Source organism: Hemitrygon akajei, chromosome 12 (genome assembly GCF_048418815.1).
Source record: "Hemitrygon akajei chromosome 12, sHemAka1.3, whole genome shotgun sequence".
Lineage (NCBI taxonomy): Eukaryota > Metazoa > Chordata > Chondrichthyes > Myliobatiformes > Dasyatidae > Hemitrygon > Hemitrygon akajei.
The window spans coordinates 17,637,102-17,656,052 of record NC_133135.1 but is presented as its reverse complement, the minus strand read 5'-3'; the positions used below and the strand labels follow the sequence as shown (position 1 = coordinate 17,656,052).

The window sequence follows — 18,951 nt, the reverse complement described above, 5'->3', positions numbered from 1 at the left end:
AGAGATGACAGTCCGCACTACTCCCTTCTGCTGGGTAAACAAAAACGTGGGTCTGTAGTCATGCAGTTAGTGAGTTGCAGAACTGAGTACTGTACGACTGACAACGATGAGCAGGTCGCAATGATTCTCCAGCCGCTATGTCTAGTAAGTCAGGCCTCTGTGGAGTGCGGTTTGATATGGGTAGCGAAGCCATTAGTGAATGAGTCAAGCAGCTTTCATAGAAAGTAGAACAGCCTATACAGGCCTTTCAACCCACAGTGTTGTGCTGACCATTAAACCTACTCTAACATCAATCTAACCCTTCCCTCCTACATAGCCCTCCAATTTTCTACTATCCATGTTTCTTAAATGCCCATAATATGTCTGCCTCAACCACCATCCCTAGCAGAACGTTCCATGCATCCACCACTCTCCGTGTAAAGAACTTGTCTCTGATATTCCCTCTATACTCTTCTTAAAATGACGCCCCCTGATATTAGCCATTTCCACCCTAGCAAACATCACTGTCTATTCACTCTTTCTATGCCTCTTATCATTTTATACACCTGTATCAATTCACCTTTCATCTTCCTTCACTCCAAAGAGAAAAGCCCTGGCTCGCTCAACTTATCCTCTTAAGACATGCTTGCTAATCCAGGCAGCGTCCTAGTAAATCTCCTCAGCACCTCCCTAAAGCTTCTACATCCTTTCTACAACCGGAACTGAGCACAATATTCCAAGTGTGGCTTGACCAGGGTTTTAGAGAGCTGCAACATTACCTCACAGCTCCTGAACTCAGTCTCCTGAGTAATGAAAACTAACACACCATACACCTTCTTAGCCAGTGCGTACATCTTAGCCACACGTTGTGCTAATCAGTCTAATGCTTCCCTCCCACATAGCCCTCCAATTTAAGAGTCTCTTAAATGTTTCTAATGTATCTGCCTCTATCACCAGCCTTGGTAGCATGTTCCATGCACCCACCACTCTCTGTGTTCAAAAGAACCTACCATGGTATCCCCCAACCAATACTTTCCTCCAATCATAGTTTGAAGGCATTCACAAAGTACAGTACTGTGCAAAAATCTTAGATACATAAATATTGCTAGGGTACCTGAGACTTTTGCTCAGTACTGTATTTGTAAATGTGGAGCGGAGAGCAAGTTTGTAAATCTGGCGGAACAAAGGATGTTGAGAATGGTGAGGGTGGAGCGCCACGGAAGGCTTTGATTGATGTTGTGGACAGTGCTTGTTCGTGTTTGAAGAACTGTTTTATAGGTAAAGTGGTTTTCCTTCATTGGCCTACCAATGGATTGGACCAGAAACTGGTTGATATTAATTCCTACTTCAAAAATACTTATTATAAATCATTTATAAATTACCACCCTTTTTTATTACTGTCACTTAATTTGTTTTTACCCTATAACAAACCTTCTCTTTTGTTCTATCTTCCTCATCCCACTTTAAAATCTCTCATCATTGACAAAAACTCATCAATGTGAATCATTAATAAAAATGGAAATGCTGGTAGTGTTCAGTGGGTCAGATGTATACAGAAAGAAAAACAGAGTTACCATTTCAAAGTCAAATTTATTGTCACATGCAAAAGCACATGTAAGCACAGATACATTGATAAATTGGTTTGATGTTGTCACATTTACTCTGGTGCAGCGAAAAACTTGTGTACCATTCATACAGGTGCATCACAGCTGTGCATTAAGGTGTATAGAACTGTACAGCTGTAACCTACTCCAAGATCAATCTAACCCTTCCCTCCCACATAGGCCTTAATTTTTCTTTTATCCATGTGCCCAGGTAGAACAAGGTGCTCAGTGAAGTGTTGCAGTACAGAGGAGGTCTAATAGCAGACAACAGGAACATAGCATCAGGATTGGTAGATTAATTGGTCATTGGCTAGGATTAAATCAGGGGATTGTTGGGCAGCATAGCTCAAAGGGCACAGTACCTCAAGAAATAAATATAAACAGCATTTACAAGAAAAATATCAACATGAATTATACACAATCTTTAGAAAAATAGCACAGTTAGAATGATTTTTAAAAAACAGTCTAATTTACTGCAAAGAGATAAAGGTGGTCCTAGTGTTGTTATATTGCAGTGATTAAGGGTTTTGCCAGTTAGTTCTAGAACCAGAATGTTTGAAGGGAAGTGGATGTTCTTGAATCTGGTGGTATGGGACTTCATGCTTCTGTGTTTTTGCCCAATGGTAGCTGCAAAAAGACCGAGTGGTCTAGATGGTGGCGTCTTTGATGATGGATGTTGTCTTGTTGATGTAGACAGCACCAATGGGGGGAGGGGTGTGCCCGTGACATATTGGTCTGAGTTCATTACTCCCTGAAACTTCTTGCATTCCTGTGCCTTTGATTGGCTGTCCCAGATCATGAAGCAATCAGTCAGGATATTTTCAACCAGACATCTGTAGATGTTGGTTGAAGTTTTCTGTGACAAGTAAACCTCCTTAACCTCCTTAAAAAGTAAAGCTGCTGGGGCACTTTCCTTGTGTTAGAACCTGTGTATGTACTGGGCCTAGAGCAGGTCATCGACTATGTTAACATGCAGGAACTTAAAGCTTCTGACTCCCTCCACCACCGATCCAGACTGGTGCATATTTGTACGTATGACTGGTGCATAGGACCAGGAGGAAGAGAGTTGGTTTTAGGTTGCAGAGATGATGCTGAAGGGTGAAAGGGCCAAAATAATTGTATGTGTTTGGGTGAAACCAGGATTCAAAGTCAGAAGGTCAAAGTCAAAGTGATCTGATACAGCAACATTGTTTCTCTTTCCACATATGCTGCCAAACCTACTGAGTTTTCTGGGGTTTTTTATTTTGTCGTTCTAGTTTTCTAATTGTTTTAGGAGTTGATTTGTGATGTCATATCACACGTGATACCATACTCCAATTTTGTAATTGGAAAAACTTACCTACAGGAAAGAGATCAATAAGACTGAAAGAGTACAGAGAACTTTTACAAGGATGCTGCTGGGACTTGAGGATCTGAGTTGTAGGGAAAGGTTGAATAGGTTAGGACTTTATTCCCCGGAGTGTAAGAGAATGAGAGATTTGACAGTGGTACAAGTATACAAAGTTATATTGGGTATATAGTTAGAGTTGATGCAAGCAAGCTTTTTCCACTGAGCTTGTGTGGGACTAGAACTAGAAGTTATAGGTTAAGGGTAAGAGGTGAAGTATTTAAAGGAGCTTGAGGGGGAACTTCTTCACTCAGAGGTGATGTGAGTGTGGAATGAGTTGTCGGTAGAAATGGTGGGTGCAGGTTCAGTTTCAACATTTAAGAGCTATTTGCTTAAGTTCATCAATGGGAGGGGTATGAGGGCTAGGTCCAGGGTGTGGATCAATGGGGCTAGGCAGAATAACATTTCAGCCAAGACTAGATGAGCCAAAGGGCCTGGTTCTGTGCTATTATGACTAAAAAGCAGGAAAGAAGCAAGGAAGGTCAGCAGTACAGAGAAGATGTTTTAAAACTGAAATGTGTATGGGTGGCAGGTTGGAGATACGTCTCTACCAAAAGAGGTGTAAGCCACTCCTTCCCTGCACTAGCCTGCAGATCACCTTTGGGCAAGGTGTAGCACCTGCTTAGCCCCCTCCCCAAAATCAGGATCAGATGAAGTGGTGGAAGGTCGTATGAGTCGCATATCACAAGTCCTGGTTATGCGATCACTGACACCAGGCAAACACTCTCTGAAGAGTATTGATGATGGCTGGGGTCACCCATCTTGTAAAGACACTGCCCAGAAGGAGGGAACGGCAAATGGCTTTAGTACTTTGATAAGGCCAAGATAAGACCATGATTGCTCACATCAATACGACAGGGCACATAATGATGATTCTCCAAAATGGCATTGTACCTGAAAGTAAATCTTGACTTACGTTCATTTTCATGTTCGGTTGAGAACTTTTCTTTTTCTTTCAGAAACTGGCAGCTATCCCTGTGACCTCATTTGTCAGTGACCAAACCAAGAGTCTTTACGAGAAATACATTCGCTTCTGCTTTGTCAAGGTCAGTCTATTGATTTAACCGCGCTCTGCATCTGGTAATTCAGGAAGAGCAAAGTACAAATGTATATTTGTGCAAACCTAGTTAGTACATTGTGTAAAGTGTTTATTTTTATTTTTTTCAAACAGCAAGATAGTACTTTGGATTCAGCAGAGGCCATTCTGAAGAACTGGAAATGAAAGCCATGCCTTCACTGAATTCTGGTCATTGTCATGAAAGAATACATCAAACCGTAGTGGTCTCAAATTTCTTCTCAAATAAACATATAACCTTTACTTCTTTGTTTTGTGAAAGCCCAGATGATTTGGTTAAGTAATGGAAAGAACTGGAAGTCTGTTAATCACTGTTTTAAAATGAAACTTCATCTTTTCAGTTGGTGTATTTTCTCACTGCTGTGGCGCATGTAAAGAATAAAATGTGTACTGTACCTACACGGCAAGCATCATGAGTTCAGCCACAGTCTGTGCAGGCTGGGTTGCATGGCACAGGGAGGAAACAGGAAAAATCTTCCCAAAGGCATTTGCTTTTACTGCACAGACTTGAAAAAGAAGGAAGCAATTGAACTGAAGGTGAAGTGGATCAATACCTGTGTCTTGATATTTAGTGAGATGTTGCACCTACTGGTATCCAATAAACTTTTTGTCGTTATCCAAACAAATGCGGGACTATATTCACCTGCAGTCACTGGCCGTAAACCCCACTTGGAGTACTGTGTTCAGTTCTGGTCACCTCATTACAGGAAGGTTGTAGATGCTGTAGAGAGAGTGCAGAGGAGATTTACAAGGATGTTGCCTGGATTGGAGAGCATGCCTTATGAGAATAGGTTGAGTGAACTTGGCCTTTTCTCCTTGGAACGACGGAGAATGAGTGGTGACCTGATAGAGGTGTATAAGATGATGAGAGGCATTGATCGTGTGGATAACCAGAGGCTTTTTCCCAGGGCTGAAATGGCTAACAGAGGAGGTATAGTTTTAAGGTGCTTGGAAGTAGGTACAAGGGGCATGCCAGAGGTAAGTTTTTCACACAGAGAGTGGTGGGTGCGTGGAAGGCACTGCCAGCAAAAGTGATCGAGGTGGATACAATAGGGTATTTTAAGAGACTTTTAGATAGGTACAAGGAGCTTAGAAAAACAGAGGGCTATGCAGTAAGGAAATTCTAGGCAACTTCTAGAGTAGGTTACATGGTCGACACAACATTGTGGGCTGAATGTCTTGTAATGTGCTGTAGATTTTCTATGTTACTTGCTTGTAGTGGCTCATGCCAAAGGAGTTGATCAGGCCTGTTCATTGTGCAGGGACTCGGGGGAATGGGGAGGTCACGCTGAAGAGTTCAAGTCCCCTTTGCCCTACATTTTCCCTCTCCTCCATTGCAGCTTTTAAGCCATGATGATGTAGATCCCCAACTGCAGCAGTTACTTGAGAACAAACTAAAACCACTGAGAGATTGTGCACTGTATGATACATTTCCAAATAACTGAGTTCTAAGTAAAAAAAAAGTACTTTGATCCTTTATTCTGAAACAAGCAAAAACAAATGATCTTATAGCAATAAAAAACTAACTGAACTAAATTAGCAATATAGTGAAATAAGAGTAATAAGCGTTCAAATTAGTGCAACTAAGCAGTCAATAAAAAATATCACCCCTTATACGATAAGACATAGGAGCAGAATTAGGCTATTCAGTTCATTGAGTCTGCTCTGCCATTTCATTATGGCTGATTTATTATCCCTCTCAACCCCATTATCCTAGCTTCTCCCCTTAGCTATTGATGCTCCCACTAATCAAGAACCCATCAACCACCACTTTAAAAATACCCAATGATTCGGCCTCCACGGCCATCTGTGGCAACGAAATCCACAGATTCACCACCCTCTTCTTGAAGAAATCCCTCAACTGTGTTCTAAAGGGACGTTCTTCTATTCTGAGGCTGTTCCCTCTGCTCCCACACTCTGGGAACCATCCTCTCTATCTCCACTCTATTCAGGCCTTTGAGAATTCAAAAGGTTTCATTGAGATCTCTGCCGCCCCTCCAGTCTTCTAAACTCCAGTGAGTACATACCAAGATCCATCAAACACTCCTCATATGTTAACCGCTTCATTCCTGGGTCATCCTTGTGAACCTCCCTGGATATATAATCAAGCAAGTTCTTCTCCCCTATCTTTCCTTTATTTTGAGACCATCCCAATTAAATATATGGGTGAATTAGCCCACAATATCACCTCCCTGCACATCTCCAAAATTTCCCTTCAGATTTGTTCTAGTTTTTTTTCCACTGTTTGAGAGGCAATATAATACCCCAAGAAGCATGATCGTACCTGTTTACCTTCTCAGAACAAAATGGGTCCTGGACATCCTTTCCTTCCAACAGGACAGTGTCTTCCAATATCATTTCAGCTTTTCTTTCTCCTTTCCCTATCCGTACTGAACACTTTGCATCTATAAATATGAAGCATTCTGTCCTCACCCTATCACACCGTTTTCCCACATAACTATCTATTGTTGCTACCAGCCGTGTTCACGTTTTATGCGTTTACGTACACATATTCTTCGTTGAACTCACATAAATCCTCCTTAACCACATTAGTAATCTTCCCTACAAGGACAATGGTCCCAATCCCATTCAAATACAACCTTTCCCTGTTGAATTCATGCCTCCTGCCCTAGAATTGATCCGGATGCCTGAATATCCACTTTGAAGCCCCCTGCCCTCCTATACTGCCCTTCAAGGTAGACATCGATGATCCTTATCTCTGTATTTCTATGCTCACTCCATGGCACAGCAAGAAATCTGGAGGTTACTACCTTTGAGGTCCTTCGTATCTTCCTAGCTGCTGAAATTGTGCTTGTGGATCCTCATGTCTTTGTCATCGATATGTATTACAGCTTCTGGGTCACCCTCTCCAGTCTGTAGAATGTTATTTGCCCTCTCCTAGAAGTCTTTTACCCCGCTCTATGCATATGAACATTCACAATGGAGGTCATATAATTCTAGTCTGTCTGACTAGTTATCGGAACTCCTGTCCCGATAAACTTCCAGAGCTTTCACTGGCCCATTGGTGCTATGGCATTGGAATAATTCCTTCACTTTGTTACCACTGCAGTGTTTTCCAGTTCTGAGGACTTTTCTGAGGGTGGGACTTCTGCATTTCCAACTTCCTCCTCTTGTTCCAAAGCCCACCAATGGCATGCCCACGTCCTGGAGAAGAAGGAGTTCAGAGATGTATACTTTGATAATAAATGAGCCTCCTGGACCTTTAGAACGTGTGCCTCCAAAAGCTGTCGGCCTCCCTGATGCTCTGCTATGACCTCAGTTGCCCTCGAGCTTGGAAATCCTGAGCTCGAGCTCAAGCAGCTGGAAGTACCTTCTGCACGCAGGGTCCACAGGGACATACAAAGTGTTCTGGAGTTCCCACATTTCCCATAGGGATTGAGAACAATAGGCCTCAGCTGCCCATCCATGAGCCAACTAAACACTCGAAGCCCTCTTTTCAAATTTAGATAGTATCTTAATAATATCAGGGCTCTGGTTTCACTGCCTTCTGCTATCTCTCATCAACCTCTCCTAGTTTAATAAAGTACCAGAACTGAGCCATGTCCCTCACTGCACTAATTCTGTGTTCTTGGATTAGACGGTTAAATTGGATTTTATTTGCAGATTAACAATTATTTTCTAGTATTTTTTATAACTATTTACAGACAGCAGCGCCATCTGCCTGCGTTGATCCCTCTCACTCGCTGCTGCCGGAGGAATGTGTAGGAGTCTTGGGTCTCAGGAAAGTTTTGGTCGGTACAGTTTGTGGTTTGGACTTGTTTTCAGAGGCTCGGCAGTTTATATGCGTTTTTGCTTTTTAACTTTTCTATTGCTATTTTGTGCGATTTTGACGGACTGTCACAGCAAACAGCAGTGCTAAATTAAGCATTGCTACACTGTTTCAAGGACTCTGCGGTGTAAGGTTTAATAATCTGTTACTCACTCAGTTTTTGCTGTTTGCTCAATTTCTTTTTTGAGTTAGGTGCTTGATGTTTTCTTTGAACTTGGCTTTGTTCCGTGGTGTCTGCAGGAAGACGGTTCTCAGGGTTGTGTACTGCATACAAATTTTGATAATAAATGTACTTTGAATCTGTACTTAGTGTTAACTGTTTAGTATACTTCCCAGTGGCCACAGTATGTATATGAAGTTGTTCAGTGTGCCCCCTGATGGTTACAGCTCTTTATATTCTGGAAAGCTCGGGAAACTTCTCCGCTGCACGGGCAACAGCTTGCTGTCCATATTGTACTGCCCTGGCTTGTGCGTCGCAGAGTCCCCTGGAACATAATATCCATGATCGACCTCAACCAACAGAGGGCCTCCATAAAATGAGCTGACCACGTAGTGATGCTATCTTTTCTTTTTTTTTACTTCAGAATCAGAATCAACTTTCATATCACCGGCATTTGTTGTGAAATTTGTCGTCTTTGCAGCAGCAATACAATGCAATACATAATAATAGGAAAAGAAACTGCAAATTGCAGTAAGTGTGTATATATTAAATAGGTAAATTAAATAAGTAGAGCAAAATATAGAAATGTGAGGTAGTGTCCGTTCAGTAATCAGATGGCAGAGGGGAAGAAGCTGTTCCTGAATCGTTGAGTGTGTGCCTTCAGGCTTCTGTACCTCCCACCTGATTGATGGAAACAAGACATGATCTGGGTGATGGGGGTCATTAATGACGGATGCCACCTTTTTGAGGCATCGCTCTTTGAAGATATCCTGGATACTAGGAAGCTGTGCCCATGATGTAGCTAACTGAGTTTTTACAACTCTCTGCAGCTTATTTTGATCCTGTGCAGTAGTTACGCACCCCCACCTCATATCAGATAATGATGCAGCCAGTTAGAATATTCTCCACTGTACATCTGTAGGAATTTGCAAGTGTCTTTGGTGACAGATCAAATCTCCTCAAACTCCCTTCTGCTGTTAGCCTCTGTTCCTGTTACTGTCCATTCCTCAATTTTCTTTGTTCTATTAATGCTCAGTAAAATGCTGGTGAAGCAACAAGTTTAGAGCCTGTTTCTTGATTTCTGAAAGAACGCTTTGACCCAACATGTGCACCCATTACATTCTTCTGCACTGGTCCTACTTACCTGCATCAAGTCCGTAGCTAATCTATCCCTTGTGCTGTACAATGAGATTACTCTGTGATGTTATAACACATTTTAAAAGCTTTTGCTGTATTGGTGCTTACAGAATAAAGACCTGGAAGTTATTTTTATTTAGAAATACACAATAACAGGTCATCTGGCCCAATGAGCCCACTGAATTACCTCCATGTGACCAATTAACATATAAGACCACAAGACGTAGGACCAGAATTAGGCCATTTGGCCCATCCAGCCTGCTCCACCATTCAGTCATGGCTGATCCCTTTTTCCCCACCTACCCCCACTCCCCTGGTCTTTTCTCCATAACCTTTGATGCCTTGGCAAATCACGAACCTATCAAATTCCACCTTAAATACACCCAATGACCTCGTCTCCACAGCTGCCTGTAGTCACAAATTCACCACTCTCTGGCTGAGAAAATCTCTCTGCATCTCTGTTTTAAATGGATACCCTTCTACCCTGAGGCTGTGCCCTCTTTTCCTAGGCTCTTCCCCCCATGGGAAACATCCTTTCCACTTCTGCTGTCTAGGCCTTCCAACATTCAAAAGGTTTCAATGAGATCCCCCCCCATCCTTCAAAATTCCAGCGAGTACAGACCCAGAGTCATCAAACGTGCCTCAAACAATAACCCTTTCATTTCTGGAATTATCCTTGTGAACTTTCTCCAATGCCAACACATCTTTTCTCAGATAAGGAGCCCTAAACTGTTCACAATACTCAGAGTGAGGCCTCATCAGTGCCTTATAAAGCCTCAGCATCACATTCCTGCTCTTGTATTCTAGACCTCTTGAAATTAATGCTGACTTAGTGTTTGCCTTCCTGACAACTGTCTCAGCCTTTAGGGTGTTCTGCACAAGGACTCCCGAGGCCCTGTACATCTCAGATTTTTGAATTTTCTCCCCATTTAGAAAATAGTCTACACTTTTATTTCTATTACCAAAGTGCATGACCAGGCACTTTCCAACATTGTATTTCATTTGCCACTTACTTGCTCATTCTTCTAATTCTAAATCCTTCTGCAGCCTTCCTGTTTCCTCAACACCACCTGCCCCTCCACCAGTCTTCATATCATCTGCAAACTTGGGAACAAAGCCAACTATTGCATCATCTAAATCATTGATATACAGCCTAAAAAGAAGTGGTTGCAACCCCAGTCCCTACAGACTATCACTAGTCACTGACAGCCAACCAGAAAAGAATCCTTTTATTCCCATTCGCTGCTTCCTACCAATCAGCCAATGCTCTAACCATGCTAGTAACTTTCCTGTAATACCATGGGCTCTCACCTAGGTAAGCAGCTTCATGTGTGGCACCTTGTCAGAGCCTTCTGAAAGTCCAAATATACAACATCCTCTGTATCCCCTGAATCATCTATCCTATTTGTAATATCCTCAGAGTTCCAACAAGTTCATCAGGCAAGGTTTTCCCTTAAGGAAACCATGCTGACTTCATCCTATCTTGTCCTGTGTCATCAAGTACTCCATAACCTCAGCCATTGCAATTGACTCCAACATATTCAGACTAACTGGTCTGTAATTTCCTTTCTTAAAGTGTGGAGTGACATTTGCAATTTTCCAGTCTTTGTCAGTACCTCCAGTTTAACTTTGTCTTTTTGTGTGTTTTTCCCCCTGGCCATCAGTCTGGGGTTTCGTATTGCCATGTGCTCTTGTTTGTTTTCAAGCCCCCATGTGCTCCTGTCCCTGCGCTTGCTCTACTCCGGCTCCTGTATTACTGAGTACTCCGTCTCTCACCTGTTTCTCATTATTACTTGTTTTGCTGCCACCCACGTCTCATTGTGCTCCACCTATCATCTGCCTCTCTGTTTATTGCTCAGTGTATTTCAGTCCTGTGTTTTCACCTGTTTGTTGCCAGATTGTGCCAATGAGTTTTCTTGAGCCTTTCCAGCATTCGTATTTGAACTCTGTCTGTCTGAATATCGACTCCGCCCGTTTTCCAGTTCTGCTTTTTGGATTTCTCTGGAACTTTTGATCTCTGCCTGAACTTTGACACTGACTTTGTTGCCTCTCTGGATTTGCTACTGAAGAAATATCACAATGCGCACAGTGTAGAGGCTTAACAAGTCACTATTTGTTCAAGCTATGAACGTGGAAGATACAAACTGTTTAAAACAAGCTCAGACCGAAGGTCAAGCTCTCTGCCCTCTTCTGCGGGAAAACATTTAAGGCTACACCAACAACCTGTCAAGCTCATCCATTGAGGTTAAATTTCAGTTGTTTACATTGTGCCATGAAGAACAGCCTGAATGTTTACAATGCCCTGTAACTGTAAAAAGGAACAAAGGCCTTCATAGAGATACTTACAAATTGAATTTGATACTGAGCAACAAAGCAGGATATTGGGACAGACAAGAATGTAAGGAAGGAAGAGAGAGGTGGAGAGAGTTCATGGAGGGTGGGTGGCACATCTATGGAAACCGGTTTTTAAAAAAGGACCTGAAGAGGATAAGGAAACATGGAAAAATGATCCATGAAGTAGAATCTTACTTCATAGTTGTTAAATGTAATCCCTGAAATTCTCCTCACAACAACATTGAAAGGGAAGGCTCAGCAACAATTCAAGATGGTGGACTGCCACCTTTTTCAAGGACAATAAGGGACACATCAGTGAAGCAAGTCCAGCACGGTTAAGGCCTACTTTGTACATTTGTCACGTATCAGTGGCACCACAGTAGTGTAGCAGTTAGTGTGATCGGAACTACAGCTCGGGATGTTCCGGGATTCGGAGTTCAATTCCGCTGCCGTTCTGTAAGGAGTCTCTGTACGTCGTCCTCATGTAATGCATGAGTTTTCCCTGGGTCCTCCGGTTTCCTCCCACAGTCCAAAGGCATACAGGGAAGGATGATTGGTATTGTAAATTGGCCCATGATTAGGTTTGGGTTAATTGAGTTTGTTGGGGGTTGCTGGGGTGGCACGGGTCAAAGGGCCTACTCCACACTGTACCACTAAATAAATTAATTAATTTAAATAACAAAACTGGTGACACTCATACAATACTTACCAATTACATCATTCAAGTAGGCACTCTATGTTGAAGTGTAGGACACAAATGGAAGATTCAACTTTGGGGGCTCCCCAGTACCTGGAGGTCGGAAGAGGAGGTTGTTAGAGAAGGTGTTGAAGCTGGAAGATGTCTTTTCTACTGACGAGTTTGACATGGGTTGTTCCAAGAGTACTCGCTATACCACCTGGGTGACAGAGGACACCACATTCAGAGAAAGGTCACAGCGACTGGCACCCGCTGAGGTGGAGGACGTTCGGCAGCATCTGTGGAAGTTGAAGTGAGCTGAGATCTTCACTGAGTCCAGAAGCCTATACACTTCTCCAATAGTAGTGGCCAGGAAGAAGAATGGGAAGGTATGGATGTGTGCGGACTATCGGACTCTGAACAGGCGTACAGTCCCGAGAATCGAGAACACGCTGGCCTGCCTGAATGGTGCGATCTAGTTCAGTGTGCTGGACTTAAGGTTTGGATATTACCGGATACCCATGAGTGAGGCTGATAAAGAGAAGACCTATCTGATGTATGTGTCTGATATGAGAAGGGACCTGAAAAAAGGGTTATGAATTAGCTGAAGTCTTGGAAATAAGAGGAGGTATGCTCAAAAAATTAGGTTATCCTGCCTCGTGCCTGGAAACCGAGTCCTCATAAAGAATTTGGAAGCATAAGCTACCTGGGAAGCATAAGCTGGCTGACCATTGGGTGACTATGCCCTATGTAGTAGAGAAAAAAAGTTGTCCCAAGCCTTATAGGCTCATCAGGTGCTTATGCCAGTTTCCGTGGCGTGAAGCGACTGAGAGTACAAGATTCCCCCCAGATAGGACGCCTGTCTATCACGAGGTTAACCTCCAGCATTTTTGCCGGTACCCATTTTCAGCTGGGCGGACTGGAGGCGGTGTGTGGTTAAGTGCCTTGCTCAAGCACACAGTTTGCTGGGGCTCAAACTCACGACCTTCAGATTGCTAGTCCAATGTCTTAACCACTTGGCCACGTGCCACACTATGTAGTGGAGAGTCAGATGCCAAATGTACCAGTTTTCCGGGTGAAACCAGAGGATGGGAATGGGCCTGTCAAGATTCTCCATCAGAACCATCTACTACCTCTGGGACAAGAGGTGCATGTTGACCCAGAGCCTGACCTAGTAAGAGGACTCTGCGGCGACATGGAGTGATTGAAGGACCAGCAGCAGGAAAGATTAGACCGGCCCCAGGCTTGAATGGGATACGGATTCGGTGGATGAGGAAATTAGATTAGATTCAACTTTATTGTCATGGTGCCGAGTACAGATACAAAGCCAATGAAATGCAGTTAGCATCTAACCAGAAATGCAAAGAATAGTGTTATTTACAAAATAACTGCAAATAAAAAGTAAGTGCTACAGCACACAAATATGAAAGTTCTGAGACAGTACAATATGGGTGCAATACTGCTTAGCGCTGTGATGTGAGGTTCAGCAGGGTCACAGCCTCAGGGAAGAAGCTCTTCCTGTGCCTGCTGGTGCGGGAGCGGAGGCTCCTGTAGTGCCTACCGGATGGGAGGAGAGTAAAATGTTGCCTTTTTGCTAACTCCCCACTAATTGAGGAAGAGATTCCCAACCCTTCTCACACTGAGGCACATGAAATCGGGGGGGGGGGACTATCTGTGGACAGGCAGGTTTGCAGCTGGACCCTGAAAGTGGGGGGAGGGCTGGGCTCTAAAGTAACTGGGAATGAAGCTGAGCTCAGCCAAGTGGCAGAGGGACGTGAGTTGCCGGTAATAGACGGGGGAGGCCTTGCCATGTAGACCAGAAGGAGTGTCTGAAACTGAAGATGTAGATGATGGGATACGGAGGTCCCAAAGAGTCAGGAGACCCCCAGATAGGCTGGCCTATGTAGTACTGAGGGAACAGAGTGTTGCGACTGTCCCCCTAGTGAGATATGTCACTGCCATTTCCAAATGGATTGGAATTTCTGACATCATGAAATTCCTTTAAAAACTGTGTTACAAATGATGGGATGAAAAATTATTTCAAAGTCGACATAACTATTTGTGGTGGGTGGAGAGTGTAATGCCCTGACTCACACCTTTACTGCTATGCTGTAGGTGTTTCATTTAGCAGTTCTGTAAGAGCAGTCTGTTCTGTTTTCAGCCTGGTTTGGGTTATTGTTGAAGATGAGGGATGATGAGGAATGTGTGTCATCGAACTAGCGGGAGGGGTTTATTTGGTGGGGGACAATAAGGTTGGTCTTGGGGTTTTGTTTGAGGGGAGATGGAAGGGAGAAGACACTGGAGAGAACCGGTCGTAGCATACGATCCGGTGGGAGACCCGTTTGTTTGGGTTGGATTGCGAGCAACGTTCGGAAGGTGGTATGTGGTTTCACACTGACCGAGGGCCCAGCACGTGAGTGACAGAGAAGTTCAAGATGAGCTCCAACATGTGCACATTCGACTGTTTAACTAGAATGGGTCCTTTTTGTTTTGTTACTAACCCTTCGGTTAAGATTCATTAATATAATTCCTTTAATCGTATGCAGTGTACTCTCTGTTATTTCATGGCATTAATTTGTAACAGAGTAGCGAATTACACAGCATCCACACAGACAGGGTTTGGGGGTGTGGGAGCTCACACCTCAATCTCACATGTTTGGCGGGGCCGGAGATTGTCTTCCCTAGACTTATGCAGCCGAGGAAACCCGAGTGTTTCAGCTGTGTTGGTCATTGCCCTCAAATTCTTAACTCTCCATCGAAATGTCCTTTAAACACAGTAATTGTACCTAGCTCTTCCTCGAGTATCTCATTCAAGGTGTATCTCAAGGTGTGAATACCTCGTCTTTCCAATTCCTATTAAATCTTTACCCTCTCATCTTAAAATTGTGACCTTCAGTTTTTCATTCCCCAATCCTGGGGAAAAGGCTGAGTGCATTTCCAGTCAGGGATCTTCAGTTAAACTCAGATGAAGGGTCTCTATCCGAACGGCAACTGTCCATTCCCCCCCCCCCCCCCTTTACCACAGACGTTGCCTGACCCACTGAGTTTCAGAATCAGAATCAGGTTTACTATCACCAGCATCAGAAAGGTTCTGGAAAAGGGCCAGTGACATCATGAAGGATCCCGCCCACGCTGCACATGGACCATTTGTCAGGGAGGAGACGACCACACCAGCACCACCAGACTCATAAGTCCATGAGATATAGGAGCAGAAGTAGGCCATTTGGCCCATCAAGTCTGCCCTGCCATTCAGTCATTGGCTGATCCAATTCTTCCGGTCATTCCCACTCCCCTGCCTTCTCCCCATACCCTTTGATGCCCTGGTTAATCAAGAACCTATCTATCTCTGCCTTAAATGCACCCAGTGACTTGGCCTCCACAGCCGCACATGGCAACAAATTCCACGTATTTAACACCCTCTGGCTAAAGTAATTTCTCTGCATCTGAGTTCTAAAAGGACGTTCTTCAATCCAGAAGTCATGCCCTCTTGTCCTAGACTCCCCTACGGTGGGAAATAACTTTGTTATCTAATCTGTTCAGGCCTTTTAACATTCGGAATGTTTCTATGAGATCTCCCCTCATTCTCCTGAACTCCAGGGAATACAGCCCAAGAGCTGCCAGACGTTCCTCATAGGGTAACTTGTTCATTCCTGGAATCATTCTTGTGAATCTTCTCTGAACCTTCTCCAATGTCAGTATATCATTTCTAAAATAAGGAGCCCAAAACTGCATACAATACTCCCAAGTGTGGTCTCACAAGTGCCTCACAGAGCCTCAACATCGCATCCCTGCTCTTATATTCTATACCTCTAGAAATGAATGCCAACATTGCATTTGCCTTCTTCACCAGCGACTCAACCTGGAGGTTAACCTTTAGGGTATCCTGCACAAGGACTCACAAGTCCCTTTGCATCTCTGCATTTTGAATTCTCTCTCCATCTAAATAATAGTCTGCCCATTTTTTTCTTCCACCCAAGTGCACGACCATACACTTCCCAACATTGTATTTCATTTGCCATTTCTTTGTCCATTCCCCTAAACTATCTAAGTCTCTCTGCAGGCTCTCTGTTTCCTCAACACGACCCGCTTCTCCACATACCTTTGTATCATCGGCAAATTTAGCCACAAATCCATTAATCCCAAAATCCAAATCATTGTCCTATATCATAAAAAGCAACAGTCCCAACACCGACCACTGTGGAACTCCACTGGTAACTGGCAGCCAGCCAGAATAGGATCCCTTTATTCCCACTCTCTGTTTTCTGCCAATCAGCCATTGCTCCACCCATGCTAGTAACTTCCCTGCAATTCCATGGGCTCTTACCTTGATAAGCAGTCTCATGTGCGGCACCTTGTCAAAGGCCTTCTGAAAATCCAAGTACACCACATCTACTGCATCTCCTTTGTCTACCCTGCTTGTAATTTCCTCAAAAAATTGCAGTAGGTTTGTCAGGCAGGACTTTCCTTTCAGGAAACCGTACTGGCTTTGGCCTACCTTGTCATGTGCCTCCAGGTACTCCGTAATCTCTGTACACCTGATTCTGATTCTGAAACTCAGTGGGTCAGGCAACGTCTGTGGTAAAGGGGGGGGGGGGGGAGAAAGGAATGGACAGTTGCCGTTTGGATAGAGGCCCTTCATCTGAGTTTAAATGAAGACCCCTGACTGGAAACAATTGATTCCAACAACTTCCCAACCGCTGATGTCAGGCTAACAGGTCTATAGTTTCCTTTCTGCTGCCACCCACCCTTCGTAAATAGCGGAGTAACATTTGCACTTTTCCAATCATCCAGTACAACGCCAGAATCTATTGATTCTTGAAAGATTATCGTTAATGCCTCTGCAATCTCTCCAGCTACTTCCTTCAGAACCCGAGGGTGTATTCCATCAGGTCCAACAGATTTATCCACCCTCAGACCATTAAACTTCCTGACAACTGTACAAACTTCACTTTCCTGACACTCTTGAATGTCTGGTATACTGCAGACATCTTTCACTGTGAAGACTGATGCAAAATATGCATTCAGTTCCTCTGCTATCTCTGTATCTCTCACTACAATATCTCCAGCATCATTTTGTATTGGTCCTATATCTACCCTCTATTCTCTTTTACCCTTTATATACTTAAAGAAGCCTTTAGTATCTTTGTTCATATTAGTCGCCAGCTTCCTTTCATAATTCATCTTTTCCTTCCTAATGACCTTCTTGGTTTCCATCTGCAAGTTTTTAAAAGCTCCCCAATCCTCTATCTTCCCACTAGCTCTAGCTTACTTGTATGCCCTCTCTTTTGCTTTTACTTTGGCTCTCACTTCACTTGTCAGCCACAGTAGTGTCCTTCTTCCCTTTGAAAATTTCTTATTTGGAAAATATCTGTCTTGCACTTCCCTCATTTTTCGCAGAAACTCCAGCCATTGCTGCTCTGCTGTCCTTCCTGCGAATGTCCCTTTCCAGTCAACCTTGGCCAGTTCCCCTCTCATGCCATTGTAATTTCCTATATTCCACTGAAATACTGGCACATTGGATTTTATTTTTTCCCTCTCAAATTTCAATGTGAACTCGATCATATTGTGATCACTGTTCCCTAAGGGTTCCTTAACCTTAAGCTCTCTTATCACCTCCGGATTATTGCACAACACCCAATCCAGCACAGCCGATCCCCTAGTGGGCTCAACAACAAACTGTTCTAAAAAACCATTCTACAAATTCTCTCTCAAGGTCCAGGACTGACTTTTCCCAATCCACTTGGTTTTCCCAATCCACTTTCATGTTAAAATCCCCAACGATTATCATGACATTGCCTTTCTGACACGCCATTTCTATCTCCTGCTGTAATTTGTAATCCACATCCCAAACAGCATGCCTGTATACAACTTACATTAGGGTCCCTTTACCCTTGCCATTTCTTAACTCAACCCATAGAGACTCTACACCTTCCGATCCTATGTCAATCCTGGCTCAAAAACAGTTACTTTCCCCAAGAAGTAAGGTTGATCAACACCTCAAACCACTAACCCAACCCTCCATACAAAAAACCACCTGTACTTTATCATTAAAAACACAAAATGCTGGCAGAACTCAGCAGGCCAGACAGCATCCACGGGAGGAGGCGGGGTTTCGGCCCAAAGCGTCGTCACTGCCTCCTCCCGTGGATGCTGTCTGGCCTGCTGAGTTCTGCCAGCATTTTGTGTTTTCAATTTATTTCCAGCATCTGCAGATTCACTCGTAGTACTTTATCATTTCCTGTCAGGGTCACTTTCTGTACAGACACTCGTAGCGTCACTACTTGGACATGCAAGTATCTTACATATATTTATTCTGTTATTTATTATTATTGTGTTCTTTATCTTATTGCACATTTTTTGGTGCTGCATTGAATTTGGAGTGACAAGTTTTTCATTCTCTTTCATTCCACTTGTGTATTGGAAATTTGAAACTCGTTGTGTGGCAGCAGTACTGTGCAATACATAAAAATACGCACACTATTTTGCACAGTAATATATATATATATATATAATTAAGTAATTAGTGCAAAAAGAAATCAACAAGAGTGAGGTAGTGTTAATGGGTTAGCTCATTGTCCGTTCAGAAATCTGATGATGAATCTGCTCCTAAAACATTGAATGTGCATCTTCAGGGTCCTGAACAGCACTTCCTCATTAATAAGAAGAGAGCATGACCTGGGTGATGGGAATCCTTAATTTCCTTATTGAGACACAGTGTAGAATAGGGAGATGCCCAGCAATCTGCCGATTTAACACTTGCCTAATCACAGGACAATTTACAACAACCAATTAGCCTACATGTGGAAGAA

General features: G+C 43.4%; 1 protein-coding gene across 8 annotated transcripts in view; it reads left to right on the top strand.

Moving 5' to 3' along the window:
• Positions 1–8,140, top strand: part of LOC140736746 (kynurenine--oxoglutarate transaminase 3-like) — a 150,758-nt gene extending 142,618 nt beyond the window's left edge. For all 8 annotated transcript variants that reach the window (XM_073062631.1, XM_073062637.1, XM_073062633.1 and 5 more), the window contains 2 exons: positions 3,930–4,016; positions 4,142–8,140. In XM_073062631.1, the coding sequence (XP_072918732.1) occupies positions 3,930–4,016; positions 4,142–4,192 (138 nt within the window). In that variant the 3' untranslated portion in view covers positions 4,193–8,140. The remainder of the gene's footprint in view (positions 1–3,929; positions 4,017–4,141) is intronic.
• The last annotated feature ends 10,811 nt before the right edge of the window (positions 8,141–18,951 follow it).